Consider the following 20,236-nt stretch of genomic DNA (forward strand, 5'->3'; position numbering starts at 1 on the left):
TACCTCCCCACCTACCTACCTACCTAGCTATCTAATCTATCCATCCATCCATCCATCCGTCCAGCTATCTATCTATCTACCTATCTAGCTATCCATCTATCTACCTGTCTATCTGTCTGTCTATCATCTATCCATGCATCCATCCATCCATCTATATACTTTCTTTCTATCTGTCAGTCTGTTTACCTATCTCTCTTGTTTCTCTGTCTTTGTCTCTCTCTCTTTCTCTCTGTCTCTCTCTCTCTCTGTCTCTCTCTCTCTCTCTGTCTCTCTCTCTCTCTCTCTCTCTCTCTCTCTCTCTCTCTCTCTCTCTCTCTCTCTCTCTCTCATCTCTCTCTCTCTCCCCTTCTCTCTCTCTGTCTCTCTGTCTCTGTCTCTCTCGTTTCTGTCTCTCTCTTGTCTCTGTTTCTCTCTCTGTCTCTCTCTATTTCTCTGTGTCTCTGTCTGTCTCTCTCTCTCTTTGTTTCTCTCTCCTCTCTGTCTCTCTCTGAATGTCTCTGTCTCTCTCTCGTTGTAACGTGTCTTACTTATGTTTGATTTAACCCCGTTTCCTCCACTCAACAGGCTAAATGTTTCCGTTAAAAAAAAAAAAAAAAAAAAAAAAAAAAAAAAGTAGGGCGCTCCGTCGGCCTCTTCAGAGGCTACAGCTTTCCCCCGGGAGGTACCATCACCAAGATGATAGGGGGAGATGCCGTGATAGGACAACATCCGCCGAATCCATTATACATATCTGCCTCTGCAAATCGAGCAACAGAATGAAACTAGAAGATATTTAATATATGTTTTCCCCAAAATAAACTAGGGGGGAAGGATATTATAGTTAGCCTTCTCCACACACACCCCCTTCGTTTTTCAGTAGGCACGTCCCACTCTAATTTCCCTTTCCCACCGAGGGGAAGGCCAGTAGTGCGCAGGCGCCGCTAGAGCTCGCGCCTCTTTCCCTCCCTTTGTCCCGAGCCCGGGCGCCATTGGCGGCGGTGTTACTGCCGAGGCCTCAGACCGCGGCTTCCAGGCATGGCTGTCCGGGTGTTCTGCAACCACTGCTTCCAGCCTCCCGGCAGGTCCTCCTCACACTTTAGCTTGACGAGTTGCGGCCACGTGTTTTGCCACCTCTGCCTTCAGAAAGGTAAAAAGAAAAGAGAGGAGGGTTGGTAACGTCAGAGCGACCTGCGTAGGCTTCGACGCGGGGGGAGGGCAAAGCCAGGTTCCGGAAGTGACGTTCGAGGTCTCGAGGCCTGTAATGATGCGAGCTTTAGCACCTGGTCTCTTAGGCGCCCAGCCTGGTGAACATCTCGAGTGCATTGCTCGCTCTCACCGCGCAAGTCCAAGCTGATGACGAGACGTGTCAATTTCCCTTTGCACTTTTCTGTTACTGCTCCCATCCTGGGGCAAGTCCTGCTCTGTACTGATGGTTTTTTAGGATCTTTTGTGCTCTCTTAAGGTCCAGACTTAAGTCTCAGACCACCTTGAGAAACTTCTACCTAGATTTCCCACAAACACAGGAGATCCAAAACTGAATTTTTTATCATTTACTAAATTTTCCCCATTTCTCGTTTTCCTCTTTCTGTTGATGGCTGCAGCCTTCAGCTCTCATCCATTTTTACACCTTTGAAATGATCTAATTCTTCTCTTGCTCACCTCTCCCATCTTGTTACCCGCTTTGACGCATTCTGCTTCCGCGGTATTTCTTGTCTCCAGTCTCTTCTCTGATTGGGGCCCTGTTTTCCGCCTTCCTGGAGAATTTCCAAGTAGTCTTCAGACTCATTCTTCTGTCTTCCCGCTCTTTAATCCGATTTCAGATTTCAGCCAGATGAATTTTCCTTCTGCACAAATATGGTTTTGTTGCTCCTTTATCCAAAACCCTTCAGTAGCTAATAGTTAATATTCAATTCAATTCAAAACACTTAATAAGCACCTGCTATGGGCAGCTGGGTGGTACATGGGATAGAATGCAGTCCGACATGTCAGCCATCCTAGAGAAGGCTACGATTAAACAAAAATATACACATTTACATGCATAAACATACATATTCATGCACATGTAAGATCACACTATGCATATTTCTGTTTGTGGTTCTTTATCTGAAGGTGGTTAGCGTCTTTCCTCATTTTTCTAAACAACCAACTCATATCATGGCAGCCTTCTATCACAATCAAACACCTCAAATTATTTAGTCATTTAATTGAAGAGCAGCTTCCATTTTAGCCAGTTTTTATAAAGTTTGAAGATACCGCAAAGGTAGTTTAATTTGCATTTCTCTAGTGAATGATTTAAAACATTTTCAAAAATAATCATAATCTTGATTTCTTCACTGAAAAACTGCCTGTTCATATCCCTTGATTATTTATTAATTGGAATTGGAATAAGACAAATATTCTTATAAATTTGAAAAAAGTTCTCCATATATTTGAGAATTAGACTTCCTATCTGAGAGATTGTCTATGAAAGTTTCCCTCCCAATTTTCTCCTTTCCTTCAATGGTTACATTGGTTTTATTTATACAAAAACTATTTTATTTAAAACAATTGAAACCATTCATTTTATACTTCAACAATGCTTTGTGTCTCTTTTTCTTCACATATTATTCTCCTGTCCATGAATATGATAAGTAATATGTTCCATGATCTTCTGATTTTCTTATATCCCCCTTTTTATCTAGGTCATGTATCCATTTTGACTATATCTTGGTATATGATTTAATATATTGTTCTATGCCCAATTCCTGTCAGACTGCTTTCCAGCTTTCCTAACAGTTTTACCAAATAATGAATTCTCATTCCCGGAACTGAAGTTTTTGTATTTGTCAAGCACAAAGTTACTATATTCCTTTACTACTGTGTACTTTGTTCCACTAATCCACCTTTACATTTCTTAGCCAGTACCTGAATAGTTTTGCTATCTGTTTTCATTTCATGGGTAAAGTCATCCCATTCACATTCTCATAATTGTTTGTTTTCTTCCATCCCACTTTTCCTCACTATCCTTCTTGCCCCATTTATCCTATACCTCCTGACTTTCTAAACTACCTTGCCATCCTATACCCACCCTTCTAATCTATTTACCCCTCTGAGAGTCTCTTCCTAATCCTCTTCCCCCATGCTCTACTTTAATCTACCTATCTTTCTAAGAATTTCTCCCTTATCCCTTTGCTTCCCTTCCCTCCCCCCCCTCCTCTTTTAATCTATATCCTCTTTTAAAAATCCCTACCTTATCCTATCTCCCCAATTTACTGTTGTAGGCTTTGAGAAACTTGTGTTACTTCCATGCCATAAAGAAACTTTTAGGCAGAAACTTGCACAGAATTGAATTGATCTAACAGCTGATATTTAATAAATATTTATCAAATGAATTGGAGCTTGAGTCCCTAAGAAATTCATGGATTATAATATGGCGTCATAGCCTTCAGAACTGAAAAAGATTTTAGAGACTACTTATTTTGACTCCTTCATCTTATATATTGGAAATTGAAGTTCAGAGAGTGGAAGTGATTTATTTGTCCACTTATCATCTTGTGATTAGCTCCCATAGATGTGGTCTGCTCAGTAATATATGAGCTGTCTGTATGGGCTGCTCCTTGGCATTGTAATCTGAAACATTGTAATCAGGGAGAAACCACTTGTGCATAGGTAAGTAATTCAGGCTTGGCTCTGCCTACAGAGGTATCTCCCTGGAGATGTTGCTTACAAGAAATAGTGGAGGCCGTGCTTGGATTTAGTCCTGTCTTTTTTTTCCTTGCCAGGTGTCGTCCCTGCCCTCTCAAGAAGATGTCAGGGTACTTGCCCATGTCTGTGTGGAAGAGATATACACAAACTGATTGTAGGATACAAAAAACAAATCATAGCAACATTGTCAGTATTGCTACTTCAGTTGAATTCCGAGTTAGATGAATAACTTTGATCATATAATTCTCACCACTCAAGCAACATTGAAAAGATTGTATTCTTTTTACCTATATTCATAGTATTATAGATTTAGAATTAGGGAAGTCAGAAATTAATTCAGCCAATTCCTTAATTTTCTATATGAGGAAACCCAGGTTTTCAGAGGCTAAGTGTTGCCAAAGGTCACCTAGGTGATGTTTATTAAAACTAGGATTTTAACTCAGGGCCTCTGACTGCAGAGGCCGAGTTCTTTCCACTATACTGTTATATTCATATTCCTAACCAGTTCAAACATGGAGCATTGATTTTATGTACCATATTCATTTATGAAGAAATTTTGTACTCTCAAATCTAATTTTATATAGTAATGTGTATTTAAACTACTAGCCAATTTTATACATACTATAAATTTACCTTTTTTAAATATAGGTAAAAAGGAAGAATGTTTGATTTGTAACACTCCTTGCCGCATAATTTTACTTTCAAAACAAGTAAGTTATTAGTTTTGCAATAATGTTTGCTTTTAAATGTAAATATTCTTAGTGACTTGCATATTAGAAACAAATTTATTCTATGTTATACTAAAATATTTTATTAAAATTTTGAACATCTAAAGTATATACATTAAAAACCCATGTGATAATTTTTATCTTATTAGAATTTATTAATTTATAGTGTAGTTAAATCTCCAGGGTATTGAAAATTAGTTGTTTAAATAATTTTCTTTAGAAAACAGTTTTTGAAGAGACTACTGAGATTTATGAAAGTTAAGGTTTTTTGTTTGTTTGTTTTAATACTTCAGACATAGTTCTTTAAGACATTACAGAGATTTAGGCTACTTTCCTAATACCATATAAAATTAGAGTGTTTATTTTAAACCATCTAAACATGAGGCCAATTATCAGTGAATTATCCCTGATACAGTGATTTTGCTAGGATTATGTTATTTTGTTATAGATATAAAGTTAAGTATGCATTGTAAAGCAGGTTGGCTATAATTAACTTTTTGTGCCCTTACTTTAAAAGTTATTCTTCTTGATGCAGAGCCCTCCTCAGAGAAAGCTTGTGCAGTGTCTTGAGTTTTAAATATATTTATGTAGATATTTATTGTTAGCATATTGAAATTAAGAAGAGAACAAAGTCTGTCAAAAATGAATCTTTTCAGGTGATTGCCTTTTTTTTTTTTTTTTTTTTTTTTTTTGAGGTGGGGAACTCACAATTTTAAAATGAGTTTGATTTGTGAATAACCGTGTAAAATGAGTATAAAAACTGAGGACCCCACATTCTGCACAGCTAGCCTAGAAAAACTACCCTGTACTATAATAAGTATTTTAATCTTTGAGGACTATGGGGGGGGAAATCTTTTTAAAATCAAGGATTGTTAGCTTTGTTTTTGTTTCAAAGGCCCTTTTGACAGTCTGAGAACCTTAGTATTACTGTTTTGTTACCTACATTCATAATTAATGAAAATAACTAATTTCATTTAGAGGTTAATGAAAAATAAAGATGTAATTTTTTCCCACCTATTTTCATGGGGCCTCTGAAATTTATCCACAGATCAGTTAAGAATCTTATAACAAAATCAGTTTTAAAAACAAACAATTTGCAAACCTATATCTTATATATCTATCATATCCACAGGTATGATAATTTTTGTGAAAAATATATTAACATTTTGCATCATTCATTTTTATTTTCCAGTTTATATAATAGAATCATAGAATTTAAAAAATGGAATGGATTTTTAAGATCATTTGTCTTTATAAACTCAGGTTTTATGTTTGGTCTCCCCAAAGTTTGGTTAATCTGAAAAATGAAGAGTTGGATAATATACTTTGTTGGGTCTAAAAGCACCCAGTGGGTAGGAGTAATTAGGTTTGAGATCCCTGATCTAGTAGAACTTTCTGATTTTCTAGTTGAGAAATGGAGGCCAAGGGAATTTAAATGACTGTATCAAGGCCATATAACACTAACATTGAAACAAACAATATATGAAATACTTTTGCTTTTAAATTCAAAGTTTATATGTTTTTTCTAAAATTTTGAAATAGAATTTTAGTGTCACCCAAGGACTGTATTAGAAATAGTTATATATAGATAATCTCTTTGTTTCCTCTTCAGACTGATTTTAATATTCAGGCATTCTTTATGGGAATAGATGGATTATGCAAGAAATATTCAAAAGAAACATCACAGGTGAGATATAGGAATATTTTCTAAGACTGTCTATCAGTTTTTTTAAATTAATTTTTATAATTATAACATTTTCTTTGACAGTACATATGAATAGGTAATTTTTTTTTTACAACATTATCCCTTGTACTCCCTTCTGTTCCAAGTTTTTCCCCTCCTTCCCTCCACCCCCTCCCGTAGATGGCAGGCATTCCCATACATATTAAATATAGTATATCCTAGGTACAATATATATGTGCAGAACCCAATTTTGTTGTTGTTGTTGTTGCAAAGGAAGGATTGTATTCGGAAGGTAAAAATAATCTGGGAAGAGAAACAAAACAAAACAAACAAACAAACAAACAAACAAAAAAAACAATGCTCACAGTTTACACTCATTTCCCAGTGTTCCTTTTCTGGATATAGCTGATTCTGTCCATCCTTGATCAATTGGAATTGGATTAGCTCTTCTCTATGTTGAAGATATCCACTTCCATCAGAATACATCCTCATACAGTATCATTGTTGAAGTGTATAATGATCCCCTAGTTCTGCTCGTTTCACATAGCATCAGTTGATGTAAGTCTCTCCAATGTTGGTCATTTCTTACAGAACAATAATATTCCATAACATTCATATACCATAATTTACCCAACCATTCTCCAATTGATGTACATCCATTCATTTTCCAGTTTCTAGCCACTATGAAAAGGGCTGCCACAAACATTTTGGCACATACAGGTCCCTTTCCCTTTTTTAGTATTTCCTTGGGATATAAGCCCAGTAGTAGTATGGCTGGATCAAAGGGTATGCACATTTTGATAACTTTTTGGGCATAATTCCAGATTGCTCTCCAGAATGGTTGGATTCTTTCACAACTCCACCAACAATGCATCAGTGTCCCAGTTTTCCCACAGCCCCTCCAACATTCATCATTATTTGTTCCTGTCATCTTAGCCAATCTGACAGATGTGTAGTGGATCTCAGAGTTGTCTTAATTTGCATTTCTCTGATCAATAGTGATTTGGAACACTCTTTCATATGAGTGGAAATAGTTTTAATTTCATCATCTGAAAATTGTCTGTTCATATCCTTTGAACATTTATCCATTGGAGAATGGCTTGATTTCTTATAAATTAAAGTCAATTCTCTGTATATTTTGGAGATGAGGCCTTTTTCAGAACCTTTAACTGTAAAAATGTTTTCCCAATTTGTTACTTTCCTTCTAATCTTGTTTGCATTAGTTTTGTTTGTGCAGAAACTTTTTAATTTGGTGTAATCAAAATTTTCTATTTTGTGATCAATAATGGTCTCTAGTTCTCCCTTGGACACAAACTCCTTCCTAGAATGTATGTACTTTTGGCATAGTGAGTCATTACTAACTTTGAGTTGCTATAAGATATTGCCAATTATGTTTAAAGAGGAAAATCTAATTAAACAACTGAAAAATTACTTTTATGGAGCTTTATTGCTACTTTGCTCCACTTATAGAAACAAGTGGTGTGGTTTTATGTCAATTATAGTTCTATTGATATAATAGAAATCTAGATTGCAGATATTTTTAGAAATTATAATTTTTACTTCCTATGATTATTGTTTCATCAGGGACCTCAAATAATTATTCTTTAGTTTACTTTAGTAGTCTGAGAAACTTGCGAATTATAAAAATTAGACTTGGAAAAAATTAGTGGTTAAGAACCTATACAATGTCCTTAAAAAAATGTATCTGACAAATGGTTATCTAGAATTCATTAGATTAGACTTCTAGTGATAGCAGCTCATCACCTTATGAGACAGAACAATTTTAGTTTTGAATATTTGTGAGTTTTTTTATCATTGAGTAGAAATCTATTTTTGAAACTTATATACCAGTTTAGTTCTGGACTCTGAAGACAACTTTCATCCATTTCATCCATCCATATCTTTCTATATAATCCTTCAGACATTTGAAGTCTGTGTTTATGTCTCTTCCTACTTTCTTATATTCTCTAAACTAAACAGTCCTACTTAACTGAGTTGTGGTATGATTTTAATGCCCTGTATCCTCCTCATTTTCCAATTTGTCATCCTTCTTAAGAAGTGGTATCCTGAATTGATTATAATATTCTAGATCTGATCTTTCCTCAGACCAGAGTTTGGATAGCTGTTTATTAGGAATACTGTTGTGGAAATTCTTGCTTTAAATATAGGCTGTACTACACGGCTTAAGGGATTTTTTTCTGGAATTTTATGATTTATTGAGATGTTTTCCCTTAGAAACATATTACTGGATTATGTGAAATACATTTTTCAAAAGTAGTCTAGGATTTAACAATTCAAAAATTCCTTCACTCTTATAGGCAAACATTAAATAACATTGTCCTAGGACCTTCTTTTTTTTTCTTAATACTCCTAACCCCCACTTCCTCCTCTTTCCTCCTGACTTTAAGTTGAGGATTTTGCTTCTTAGCTTAGTGAAAAAATATTGGAACTTTTATTATGAGCTTCTTTGTTCCCTTCACTTCAAAACCATTTGGCACCATCTCTCCCTCTATTCTCCTTTTTCCCTTTTGATAAAGAAATGACCTTTCTTCTTGCCAAGGCCAACCCCTCTACATGTGTATTTTATCCCACCACTCCCTTTGTGCATCCTTAATCATCCCCTCTTTTCCAATTGTTAGCCTCTTCCTACCAACTTTTTTTTCCTTGTTGCCTTCAAACATGCCTAAGTCTCCCCTATTAATAAAAAAAAAAAAAAACTTTCACTAGATTCTACTTTCTTCTATAGTTCTCCCTTTCTCAGTCAAACTCCTTGAAAAATGACCTTTACATCATAGGAAAAGATAATGATAAATGTTGAAGGGGATGTGGGAAAACTGGAACACTCCAATCATTCTGGAGAACAACTTGGAACTATCTATGCCCAAAAGGCTATCAAACTGCTCATACCCTTTGATCCAGCAATGTCTGTACTGAGATTATATCCCAAAGAGATCTTAAAGGAAAGAAAGGGATCCACATGTGCAAAAATGTTTGTGGTAGCCCTCTTTGCAGTGGCAAGAAACTGGAAACTGAGCGCACGCCCCATCAGCTGGAGAATGGCTGAAGAAGTTATGGTATGTGAATATTATAGAATATTATTGTTCTGTAAGAAATGACCAGCAGGATCTTTCAGAGAGACTTGGATGAACTGATGCTGAGTGAAATGAGCAGAACCAGGAGATCATTGTACATGACAACAAGAAGATTATACGAGGATCAATTCTGCTGGATGTGACTCTTTCCAACAATGAGATGATGGAGGCCTGTTCCAATGATCTTGTAATGATGAGAGCCATCTACACCCAGAGAGAAGACTGTGGGTCCTTAATGTGGATCACAACATAGTATTATTTTGTTGTTGTTGTTGTTGTGGTTTGCCTGAATTTTTTTTCTTTCTCATTTTTATTTTGATCTGAGTTTTCTTGTGCAGCAAAGATAATTGTATAAATATGTACGTCTATTTTGGATTTAACATATATTTTTACCATGTTTAATATATATATTGGATTACATGATATTTAGGGGAGGGAGTTGGGGGAAGGGGAAGAAAAATTGGAATACAAGTTTTTTAAGAGTCAGTGTTGAAAAAAATTATCCTTAAATGTTTTGAAAATAAAAACTTCAAAAAAAAAAGAAGAAAAATTACCTTTATACCTTTAAGGTGGTATGAAATGAAATCTCAGAGTTTTGATATTCATTTCTCTTCTTAATAATATTTTGGAGTGATTTCCTATGGTAAATGAGGGTTTATAATTTTCTTTTTTGAAAAGCTCATTCATATTGTTTGTCCTCTTATTTATTAGGGAATAGTTTTTTGTCTTAAACATTTTTGTCTTCTTTATAGGAGCTCATACAATGAAGAATAGGTTTCTTGTGGGGAGACAGGAGTTAAGGAGAGGATAAACAAAAGCATTACTCTATTTCATTAATCTTAGGTTGACATATTATATATATATATATATATATATATATATATATATATATATATATATATATGTACACATATATATATATATATACATACATACATTTTTTTTTAAAGACATTTTCTAATGACTCTTACTTGGTAAGATCTTAATTCATGAAAGAAATAGTGTGGTTGGTTGGACAGTTTATTTCCTGGTCTTGCTCCATGCCCCTGTGATTATTGTTTGCTTGTCCTCAGGATGTCATCTGCTATCTCTGAACATATATCTTTCTGTTCATACTTGATGATGGTACCCTCTGATATGTACTTTTCCTGAATTGGGACATATTTCTGGGAAGCTTTATCGTTATTTGGAGAAAGGGGAGGGATATCTCTTGTGTTATCCACGCCCCTCTAATAATACGAATTTTACTCTCCCTCTGCTCACTGTGTAAGTGTACTTGAGTATCTCTTAGTTGTTTTAAAATGTGCTTCTTGGTTTCTTTACCCTCCTCCTCTTCCACTATTCTTGCCCTCTGTCCCACATCCCTCCAGGCAAGTTAGAGTTATAATAGAAATCATTTTATCCTCTCCTCTTCAAGTCATGCAGAACAGAAGTATAATTTCAGCTAACTTCCTATGATTTATTTTTCTTCTTGCTTTTTGAGTGACTTTATTTTGCATTTCCCTTCCATTCTATATAGATTTTGATTGCCTTATGAAGTAATGTGGGTTTTAGTATATGGAATGTTAATTCAATTCTTTCTTCTATTTTTCCTCCTAACTAATCCCTCTAATCCCTAAGTGTATGAAGTCAAATATCTTGCTTTTATCTGGTTTCCCTTGGAATAACTACTCTAATGCTTTGCATTTTCATTTACATCCTAATCTCCTTGGTTTTTCACAATATCTGATTCCAATCCCTTCTCTGCTTTCTTTTAGATTAGTAGTAGTCTTGGGCTTTTTGAATTTATTTTCCTTGATAGCTAAAGGCTTTATTCTTGGCTTCTTACAATATTTATTATTTGACATTGAAATTTTAAAATTTAATGACTGTATTCCTTAATGAATAAAGTTTGGAATCTATGCTGATGATTTGTGGATTCTGTCACAATAATTTATTCTCAGTTTTCAGCACTTCTGGTCAATTTTCAGGTATTATTTCTTATACTATTTAGGATTTTCTTGTCATATTTTTCTTGAAATCTGTGATCTTAAAAATTATTTCTGTGCATACTGTCCTGAAGGTCAATATCTCTTAGTTGTATAGAACTTATGTGTTCTTTAAATATTATTTTTTGAAATGATATCAATATATAGGACATTCTTTGAAATTGCTTTGCTAATATTTATTAAAATCTTCATTTTTGAATTCTAAACCTGCCATTCTCAGAGATTCATATCACAATGTGTTCTGAATCATCTATTTTCTAATATCCAATTAACTGCTCTAAGAATTCTTAATTCTACTTTAATTCCTTTCCTAATTTTTATCTTTATTTCCTTTTTAATTTTCTGTTTTCTCTTTTAAACTATTTTGGAGTTTCTTTTATTAAAATTATCAATAAAAATTGGGAAAATTAATAAATATCATTCAAAATCATGATGAAACTTGGTAAATATAGAGGAATTAACTTATGAAGATATATACATACAAAGTTTATGTAAAAACAACTATGAAATAGCTTACAAAAAGTAACAAAGCTATTAAATTTAGATGGGTAGGCCAAACTAACATTACTCAAATTAATCTATAGATTTAATGATACATTGATCAAAATGAAATAATAGTATGCTTCAAAAAAGTGGATAGATTAAAAAAAAATACAAAGAAACTGCAAAGTTATTGAGAAAATGAAAATTATAAAAACTAAAAAGGAAAGGAGCTATAAATAGATCTAAAAATGTACTGTAAAGCAATAATTGTCAAGACTCTTTGGCACTAGACTTTTTAAAAATATAAAATATGTATTAGTGAGATATTTTTAATAATTACAAACTAGAACCAGATTTATATAATAGATTAGTGTTCAATAAATCTGCAACTTCAAAACATTAGAAAAAGTTGTCATTGACCAACAAAAACTTTTGGGAAAATTGGATGGCAATTTGATAGCAGATGAAGGCAGACCATTATATCATACTGTTATAATAAATTCTAAATTGATCAACAATCTATTTTTTTATTGAAAAATAAGGCTGGAGAATAATACACTAGATGCTAATTTGTTAACTAGATGTGACTTTAGAGAAAAAAGGTTAAAAACAAATGCTGGTGTACTGAGGAGGTATAGTTATTTCCTGTATTATGAATTCTCTGATTTCTGGACTACCACATATATTTGGGCAATAATTTCTCACATTTTTGTAATATTCTGTGCTTTACAAAGCACCTGAATGGTTTCATTTTATTCTTAAAAACCTGTGTGAAGAGCAAATTTGATTGTTTTAATACAATTATAATAATGTAATAATCATAATAATAAGTAACTTGTATAGTGTACTCTTACCTTAATTGACTCTTAGAATCTTTGAGCTTTCTTTAGACCCCAGTTCTGAAATCTGTCTCATATCTGCTGTGAAGCCCTTATGAGATGGAGTGGAGTGGATAGAGCCCTGGACCATGAAAACCTGGATTCAAGTTCAGACTCATTTTCTGTGACCCTTAGCAGGGCACTTATCCTCCTTCTATCTTAGTTTATTCAACTGAAATAAGAATAATAATACCACCATTTGTGAAAATCAAATTTAATCACATTGGCAAAGCTATTAGCACAGTGCTTGGTACATAGTTGTTGCTACGTATTGTTAATATTTAATACTAATATTATTACATAATAACCTCTGTAGTTAGTGCTTTCTTCATCTTGAAATTGCATTATATTTACTTATCTGATACATGGAGGCTCTTTGAAGACAGAGTTGATTATTTTCTTTGTATCCCTAATGTCTGCTATTGTTCCTTGCACTTAGACATTTAATGTTGATTGAATTATTGAATTTATTTACTCTTACAGAAATGTTGAATTCTTAGGACTTTGGACTATGATAAATACTACAGCAAGTAAGGGCTGTAGGGGTAAGGAGATGTCATTTTAATACATTTTTTCTCTAGTATATTATATTCCTCTTTAGGGTATTAGTCTTCTGTTTTCTTCAGACATGGCTACTGTTAAAAGGGCAAAAGATTTTTCAAGACAACTCAAAAAATGAAGGATTAACATGATACTTTTTAAAAGAATGTATAAGTAGTCCATACTTGACTTTGAGAAAATAAACTTCTGTTAAAATCTAACTAACTAGATCAGAGATAAAAATAAAGTGATTTTGATAATGAAGATTATATTTTGTGAAGGTGAGCAGAAATATATTAATCTTTGAGGTTTGTGACTATGTAATATAGATAGAGGTGCTAAGCAGGTGTGCTGATTTCTGTATTATTTATAAATTCTCTACAGTTTCTAGATCACCATAGATGTTTGGGCAATACTTCTGAACACTTCTGTAACATTTTATAGTTTTATAAAGCACTTTCACATTGTTGAGAATAAAATTTCTGAGAAATAAAATTCTAGGTATTAAATATTGGTTTATTAATTAGTTTGGTCAATAATTTTTTAAAAATTGATGATCATCTCAGTAAGCATAGATAAAGAAGTCTTTATCATTGAGGGGAGGTAAAACATAGTTTGGGCATGAGGTTTAAACCCGCTCTAGCCATCTGGGTGCCTCAGTCAGGCCTTCTTTGACTTAGTTTCTCTTCTTCAGGCTTCCCCCAAACTCTAATAAAGGGACTAAGGACACAACAGTCTCTGTGGGTAATGGTAGACCCTTCCAGTTTGGCTTCTATTTACAATATAAACAAAAGCTGGGGTCCCACTTGGGTGGGGCCCAGCCCAAAATAGTTAAAGAACAGATGCCTTGGGGGCTAGAAATGATCACATTGCTCTGTCCTGTTCTTCAGAAAATGGCCTTTTCAGAAGCGGGGTCTTGACAAAAATAGAAGGGAAAAGGAAGGATCACAAATTAATAAATGTTTTTTGATATAATATTAATTTCCCTCAACATGAATAGGTTTATTTTATCTGTAAAACAACCCAATATAAACAACAGAAATAATTATTTCAGTTTTTTTTGTTTTGTTTTTTTTTTTCAGGTGAGGAAATGGTCTCAGAGAGATTTGTTGTTTTATCTAAGGTTAAAAACAAGTCAGAGCTAGAACATGTTTCTCTAACTCTTCCTTCAGTGCTCTTTTCACTAACACCAATAATAAGTAATAATATTATAATAGTATTTGCATGTATACTAACATTTGTATAATGCTTTTAGTTTTACAAAGCACTTTACATCTGTTATCTCATTTGATCTATTTTGTTACCTTCTTAATGGGACATTCTTTTTCAATTACTAATTATTTTACTGCCTTATAGATTAGAATTTCCAAGTCAAATATTGACCCCTAAAAAAATCAAAGTGTCTATCTTAATCATTTATTCCTTGTTCTTATCTTTACTTAGCAGACGTTTTCTTTTTAAGATTGTTTATGTGAACTGGAGATCTTATTCCCCCTTTCTCTTGAGAACAGATAGTCTATATTCAAATGTCAAACATAGAGCTTCACCTGTCTCTCTTTGAAATTGGAAGAAAATCTTCCATCTTTCTTATTAATAGATATGTCTTGAAAAATAGGTATGTCTAAATGGATAATTTCCTGCCAAATCCCCAGACAAACTGACATAATTTCAAGTATTATTTACAATTATTTGTCAATGCGATCTTAAAATTTAACTCAAACTCATAATTGAATTTTTGATTTCAATTAAATCCAGCAAATGTTTATGAATCATCTCTTAAGTACAAGGCACTCTGCTAAATACTGAGAATGTAAAGACAAAAATGAAACACTTTCTGTCTGTGAGAACCTCCTTTTGGGAGGAAAATGTCATATATAGAGGTAACTCAATATAAAATAATTTGAGCAGGAAGGGAGCATCAACTATTGGGGACTTTACTGGCTTCAAGGAGAATGTCTTCTCTTGAATTTTCAGGTTCTCAAAATGAAGATCAAAAACAAAAGACTTCTGGCAATCTTATGTAGCATGAGGCCTCTCCAGAGACTTTGCTCTGAAAGCCTTTTGGCTTGGATATGATCCTGATTTCTTGAAGGTTATACCTGTAGGTAGAATTTAGACTGTCAAGTCCTATTGATGTATTTGGGGTTTAGCAATAAATGATTAGATTGATGTTCAGGTACCAGATGTTGGGGTTTGGTCATGTGAAGAATTCACAATGGCCATTCTCTTTGGCAAAATATAAGTTTATTTAGGAAAAGAGGTTACAAACAAAATGAAGAGATTTAATAGGCAGCAGGAATGGTGAATATGAAATAGATTTGGGGAAGCAATAGGATTAGACACCATGAGGGGAGAGAAAGGGTGAGGAGAAAGGCAACATGAGGCAGAATGCCATGGTGGGCTAACCCCAAAAGAATTAACAAAGATGGCATGAGCCATGGTCAGATTTATAGGGGAAATTTAATCTGGAGGTTTGACATAATTTGGATTTCTGACAGGACATAGAAAAGTGGAGCTACCCATATTATCCATAGAAGATGGGACTATATGGATAAACTGATCCCCATCCTTGCCCCTTTTTGCTTGCCTCAGGGATCATTTTATCAGGCTTTCAGTCCCTCTCTGCTAGCCTCACCTAGGACCCAGAACCACATCACTACCAAGCTGGAAAAATGTGAACTTGGGTCCAGTAGCAGCCTCTAAATGTCTGGCTTACTTCCATGGGGCTATTGATTTAGAACTAGCAGAGGCCCTGGAGACTTTCTAATCCCACTCCCATCATTTTACAAAGATGCTAAGGGTTCCAGAGATTAAAGAAAATTAATGGCCAAGGCAGAATATGAACCTAAATTAGCCACTAACAAGGGAAAAAGGCTGCTAAGATTTCCTACAGGGAACTCCCAAGTAACCAGGGAGAAGGTACCATAACTTGTGGTACCATTACATATAGGGGAAAAATAATTTCGGGGGTTGGCATCATAACTTGGCCTTCTGATTGAAGGCAGTAACTTTGGGTTCCTGATGATTTTTGTCACCTTGGCTGGGAATTCACTGGAGGCTGACTGCAATAAAAATCCACTTTAGAATAACAAAAAGTCTAATTAAAATCAAAAGGTCCATTTAAAGAGATAATTATATTGGAGCTGCTCCCTGCTTGCCTCAGGGAATAGCTTGGATTTATAATTCAGACTCACTCAAGTCAATGCCACCCTAGCTACCGAGAACCAAGGCCTCCATCCCATAGTGAGCAAATCTGTAGCACTGATTTAAGTAGACAGAACCCCCTTTTTCTCCAAATAGGACATCTTCAGATATTAGAGTCGCTGACTTTTTATAAGCTGGCCTTCCTGTGTTTTAAGCCAAATGGAAAATGGCTAACCCCCTTTTCTCTAATATCTTAGATCGGTCAATTCTCTGAGATTGCTTCCATATCTTTTAAGGGAAAACGATCTTTGCACAAGACTGGCTCGTGTGCTTTTTATTATTTCTACTACACTCTGAGACATCAGAAAATATGTCATATTTTAGACAGATTATTATCTCAAATGTTCAGTTGTTTGAAGTTCAAAGGATTTATAGGATTATAGATTTATATCTGGAAGGGGATCAACCCCTTTCATTTTATGAATGAGGAAACTCAGGTCTTGAACAGCCTGAGGTCAGGTTGTGGTGGCTTTTCCCTCGTACTCTAGCACTTCCATGAATTTGGGTGCTTAAAAGTTAAATTTCACTTATTTAGAAAATTGTTAATTGAAGTTAATAATAATAAAAGCTAACATTTATAAACTTTTAAAGAACTGCACAGTACTTTATATATGATAAATAATAATAATAATAACAATAGCTAACGTTTATATTATGTGCAAGTCACTGTACAGGACACTTTATAATTATCTCATTTGGATTCTCAACTCTGGAAGGAAAGTGCTGTTTTCACCCCCATTTTATAGATAAAGAAACTGAGGCTCAAAGAGCTTAAATGACTTGTCCAGGATCCGCAGCTAGTTAGTGCCTAGGGCAGGATTTGAACTGAGTCTTCTTGCCTTCAAATCCTGCCCTCTGTGCATGGCATAGCTAGCTGAATGCCAGATCAATGAGACATTATTGTAGTCAGTTAAAATCTCATTACCTTTTAATCATAGTTAGACTTAAGCAAATTGTTCTCAGTGAAGCATACAGAAGCAGTGGGACGATTTTTATCTAAATTTGTGATATTTCATATAAAAATGACATAAATAGTTTTCTTCAGACCATTTAAATACTGCTAATAAGAGGATAATGCTAATAAAGTAGAAATTTGGGGTACAAACTTGTCAGAAGCTGAAATTTATATTTTATTTTTAGATTTCAGAATTTCAAGAAAAACACAGAAGGAGGCTGTTAACATTCTATAGAGAGAAGGTAAGGCTGAGTTTGCTTCTGAATTGTAGAGTTGCCATTCAGGATTGTGGTAAGATAAGACTCTTGTGTTGCTTTTTCAGAGTCTCTTATATAGCTCTCCCATAAACGTGGCACATACTAGTTGGGCTGGTACATGGGCTCACTGTGACTTTTTTTTTTCCTAGAAACTCAGTATAATTAAGCTAAAGTAGACCAAATGTTTATAGTTACTAGAAATGTTGAAAAAGATTCTCATTTATAATGCTGTATTTCAAAATTGGAATGTGATAGCATATTGTATCTATCTATGATATAAGCATCTTGATTTTAAGTAAAACAACAAATGATTTTTAGAACTTTTATTCTCTATTGCATTGAGTTAGGGCAAGTAAAGAATAAAAAGGCTTGTATGAATAATGATTGATTGAAAAAAAATGTCCTGACTATCCCAAGTACTAAGTATTGGGGATACAGATTTTTTAAAAAAGGATTGTTGTTCTCAAATGACTTACATTCTAATTGGTGAAGAGAACACATATATGTAGGAGAAACATGTAGCTCTTGAGTGGACATAAAGGCTAAGGATCTTAAGAAGTGACACTGTGGGTGGCAGGTGGCTGGAGTCTGAAAGGTGTGAGGTGTCTGCCATGGGCCTGAAAGCATAAAGGGGATTAACCAGCATCTTTAGGAGGAGAGCAGAGAGCTGAAAAGTTAGAGTCGAACAGTCGTTCTGGGTTACTTCTGGCAGAATTGGGAATGTCTAGCCAAGATGGCAAGTAGGGAAGGGATCATTAGCAGGAAAGTTAGGGGTGGAGAGAAAAAGGAAGTACAGGGAGATGGGGGTGGGAGCCAAATAGACCCCAAAGTACTTCAAGAAGGAGAGAGGTGCAGATTATTGTTGAAGAGGCTGTGAGTTGGCTGTATCAGCATTCAACTGTTCTTGTCCTACTCTGCTGTTCACCTGGCTGTGAATGTCAGAGTTAATTACCAGGAGTTATCACTGTCCTTTGAAGTTCTGCAAAACCCTTGTATGCTTTTCTTTTAAGACTTCAAAGTGTATTTTAAAATAAAGCCCCTTTTTCATAGCTTTCTAAAGGTTTTTACTATATATGTGAAGAAATGACTTGGGTTTAAGAAATTTACTTTGGAACCTTAGATAGAGCTCTGTAGTCCAATTTACATAGCTATCAGCCTTAAAGTCCCTTTGACAGACCCAAAACTACCTCATCTTTGTTCTTTTCTTTGAGAAATTAGGCTGTCCTCGTCAGATAGTACCTCAATGTTACATTAGTGAGAAGTCTCCATTGGATTCTTATCCAAGTTGATGGAATGAATTAAGGTGACCTGAAATTCTGAGGCCTGAGACAAAGAGGGGTGTGGATTGGAGAAAAAAGAGAGGACAGCTTCTGGAAGGGACCACACAGAGAAGAGTATTTGGGATCCCACCTGAGAATACCCAGGACCCTGCTTCACATAATCCTTCACCTTCATCACCCATACATAGGTGGTTTTATTTGTTTTTTCTTTTTTTTTTTCCTTTTATAATTATAACTTTTTTTTACAACATTATCCCTTGCACTCACTTCTGTTCCGACTTTTTCCTTCCTTCCCTCCATCTTCTCCCCTAGATGGCAGGCAGCCTTATACATGTTAGATATGTTATAGTATATCCTAGATATAATATATGTGTGCAGAACTGAATTTCTTGTTGCTCAGGAAGAATTGGATTCAGAAGGTATAAATAACTTGGGAAGAAAAACAAAAATGCAAACAGTTTACACTCATTTCCCAGTGTTCCTTCTCTGGGTATAGCTGGTTCTCTTCATTACTGAACAATTGGAACTGATTTAGTTCATCTCATTGTTGAAGATGGCCACATCCATCAGAATTGATCATCATATAATATTGTTGTTGAAGTATATAATGATCTCCTAGCTCTGCTCATTTCACTTAGCATCAGTTCATGTGAGTCTTTCCAAGCCTCTCTGTATTCATCCTGATAGCCATTTCTTCAGCACAATAATATTCCATAACATTCATATACCATAATTTACCCAGCCATTCTCCAATGGATGGGCATCCATTCATTTTCCAGTTTCTAGCCACTACAAAAAGGGCTGCCACAAACATTTTGGCACATATAGGTCCCTTTCCCTCCTTTAAGATCTCTTTGGGATATAAGCACAGTAGTAGCACTGTCAATTCAAAGGGTATGCACATTTTGATAACTTTTTGGGCATAATTCCAGATTGCTCTCCAGAATGGTTGGATTCATTCACAACTCCACCAACAATGCATCAGTGTCCCAGTTTCCCCACATCCACTCCAACATTCATCATTATCTTTTCCTGTCATCTTAGCCAATCTGACAGATGGGTAGAGGTATCTCAGAGTTGTCTTAATTTGCATTTCTTTGATCAGTAGTGATTTGGAACACAGCTTTAATTTCTTTTAGTGAAATATAGCCTGTGTCCTCCAAAGCAGAAGCCAGTGATCACTCATGACTCTCAAAGTAGAGGAGGAAGATATGTTATTTCATAAGCAGGTAGAACCTGCCTTCAGGGACTGTGACTTGCCTAGAAGAGGGAGCAGGGTAGTTACAGTAGAAGCAAGGCCATAGCATGGGGTGGTATGAGGAGTCAGTGGCATTTGAGAGGATAAAGCCCTCAGTTTGTACCCTAAACCCAGATTTCTTGCCCTTCTACCCTCAGTTTTTATGGCACTTTCTGGCTGGGGTATCTCAGAAAGAATAGTGTTAAGACTGAAACTTTTGGAGTGATTTTGGTAATCATACCCTCTC

The 20,236-nt window shown here is 34.9% G+C and overlaps 1 protein-coding gene across 1 annotated transcript in view; it reads left to right on the forward strand.

The window, feature by feature from the left end:
• Positions 1–917: 917 nt before the first annotated feature.
• Positions 918–20,236, forward strand: part of RNF212 (ring finger protein 212) — a 36,377-nt gene continuing 17,058 nt past the window's right edge. Inside the window, exons 1-4 of the mRNA XM_074276383.1 lie at positions 918–1,126; positions 4,312–4,373; positions 6,004–6,078; positions 17,401–17,457. Coding sequence (XP_074132484.1) covers positions 1,015–1,126; positions 4,312–4,373; positions 6,004–6,078; positions 17,401–17,457 — 306 coding nt within the window. The 5' untranslated portion in view covers positions 918–1,014. The remainder of the gene's footprint in view (positions 1,127–4,311; positions 4,374–6,003; positions 6,079–17,400; positions 17,458–20,236) is intronic.

The sequence above is a fragment of the Sminthopsis crassicaudata genome, chromosome 6, assembly GCF_048593235.1.
Source record: "Sminthopsis crassicaudata isolate SCR6 chromosome 6, ASM4859323v1, whole genome shotgun sequence".
Lineage (NCBI taxonomy): Eukaryota > Metazoa > Chordata > Mammalia > Dasyuromorphia > Dasyuridae > Sminthopsis > Sminthopsis crassicaudata.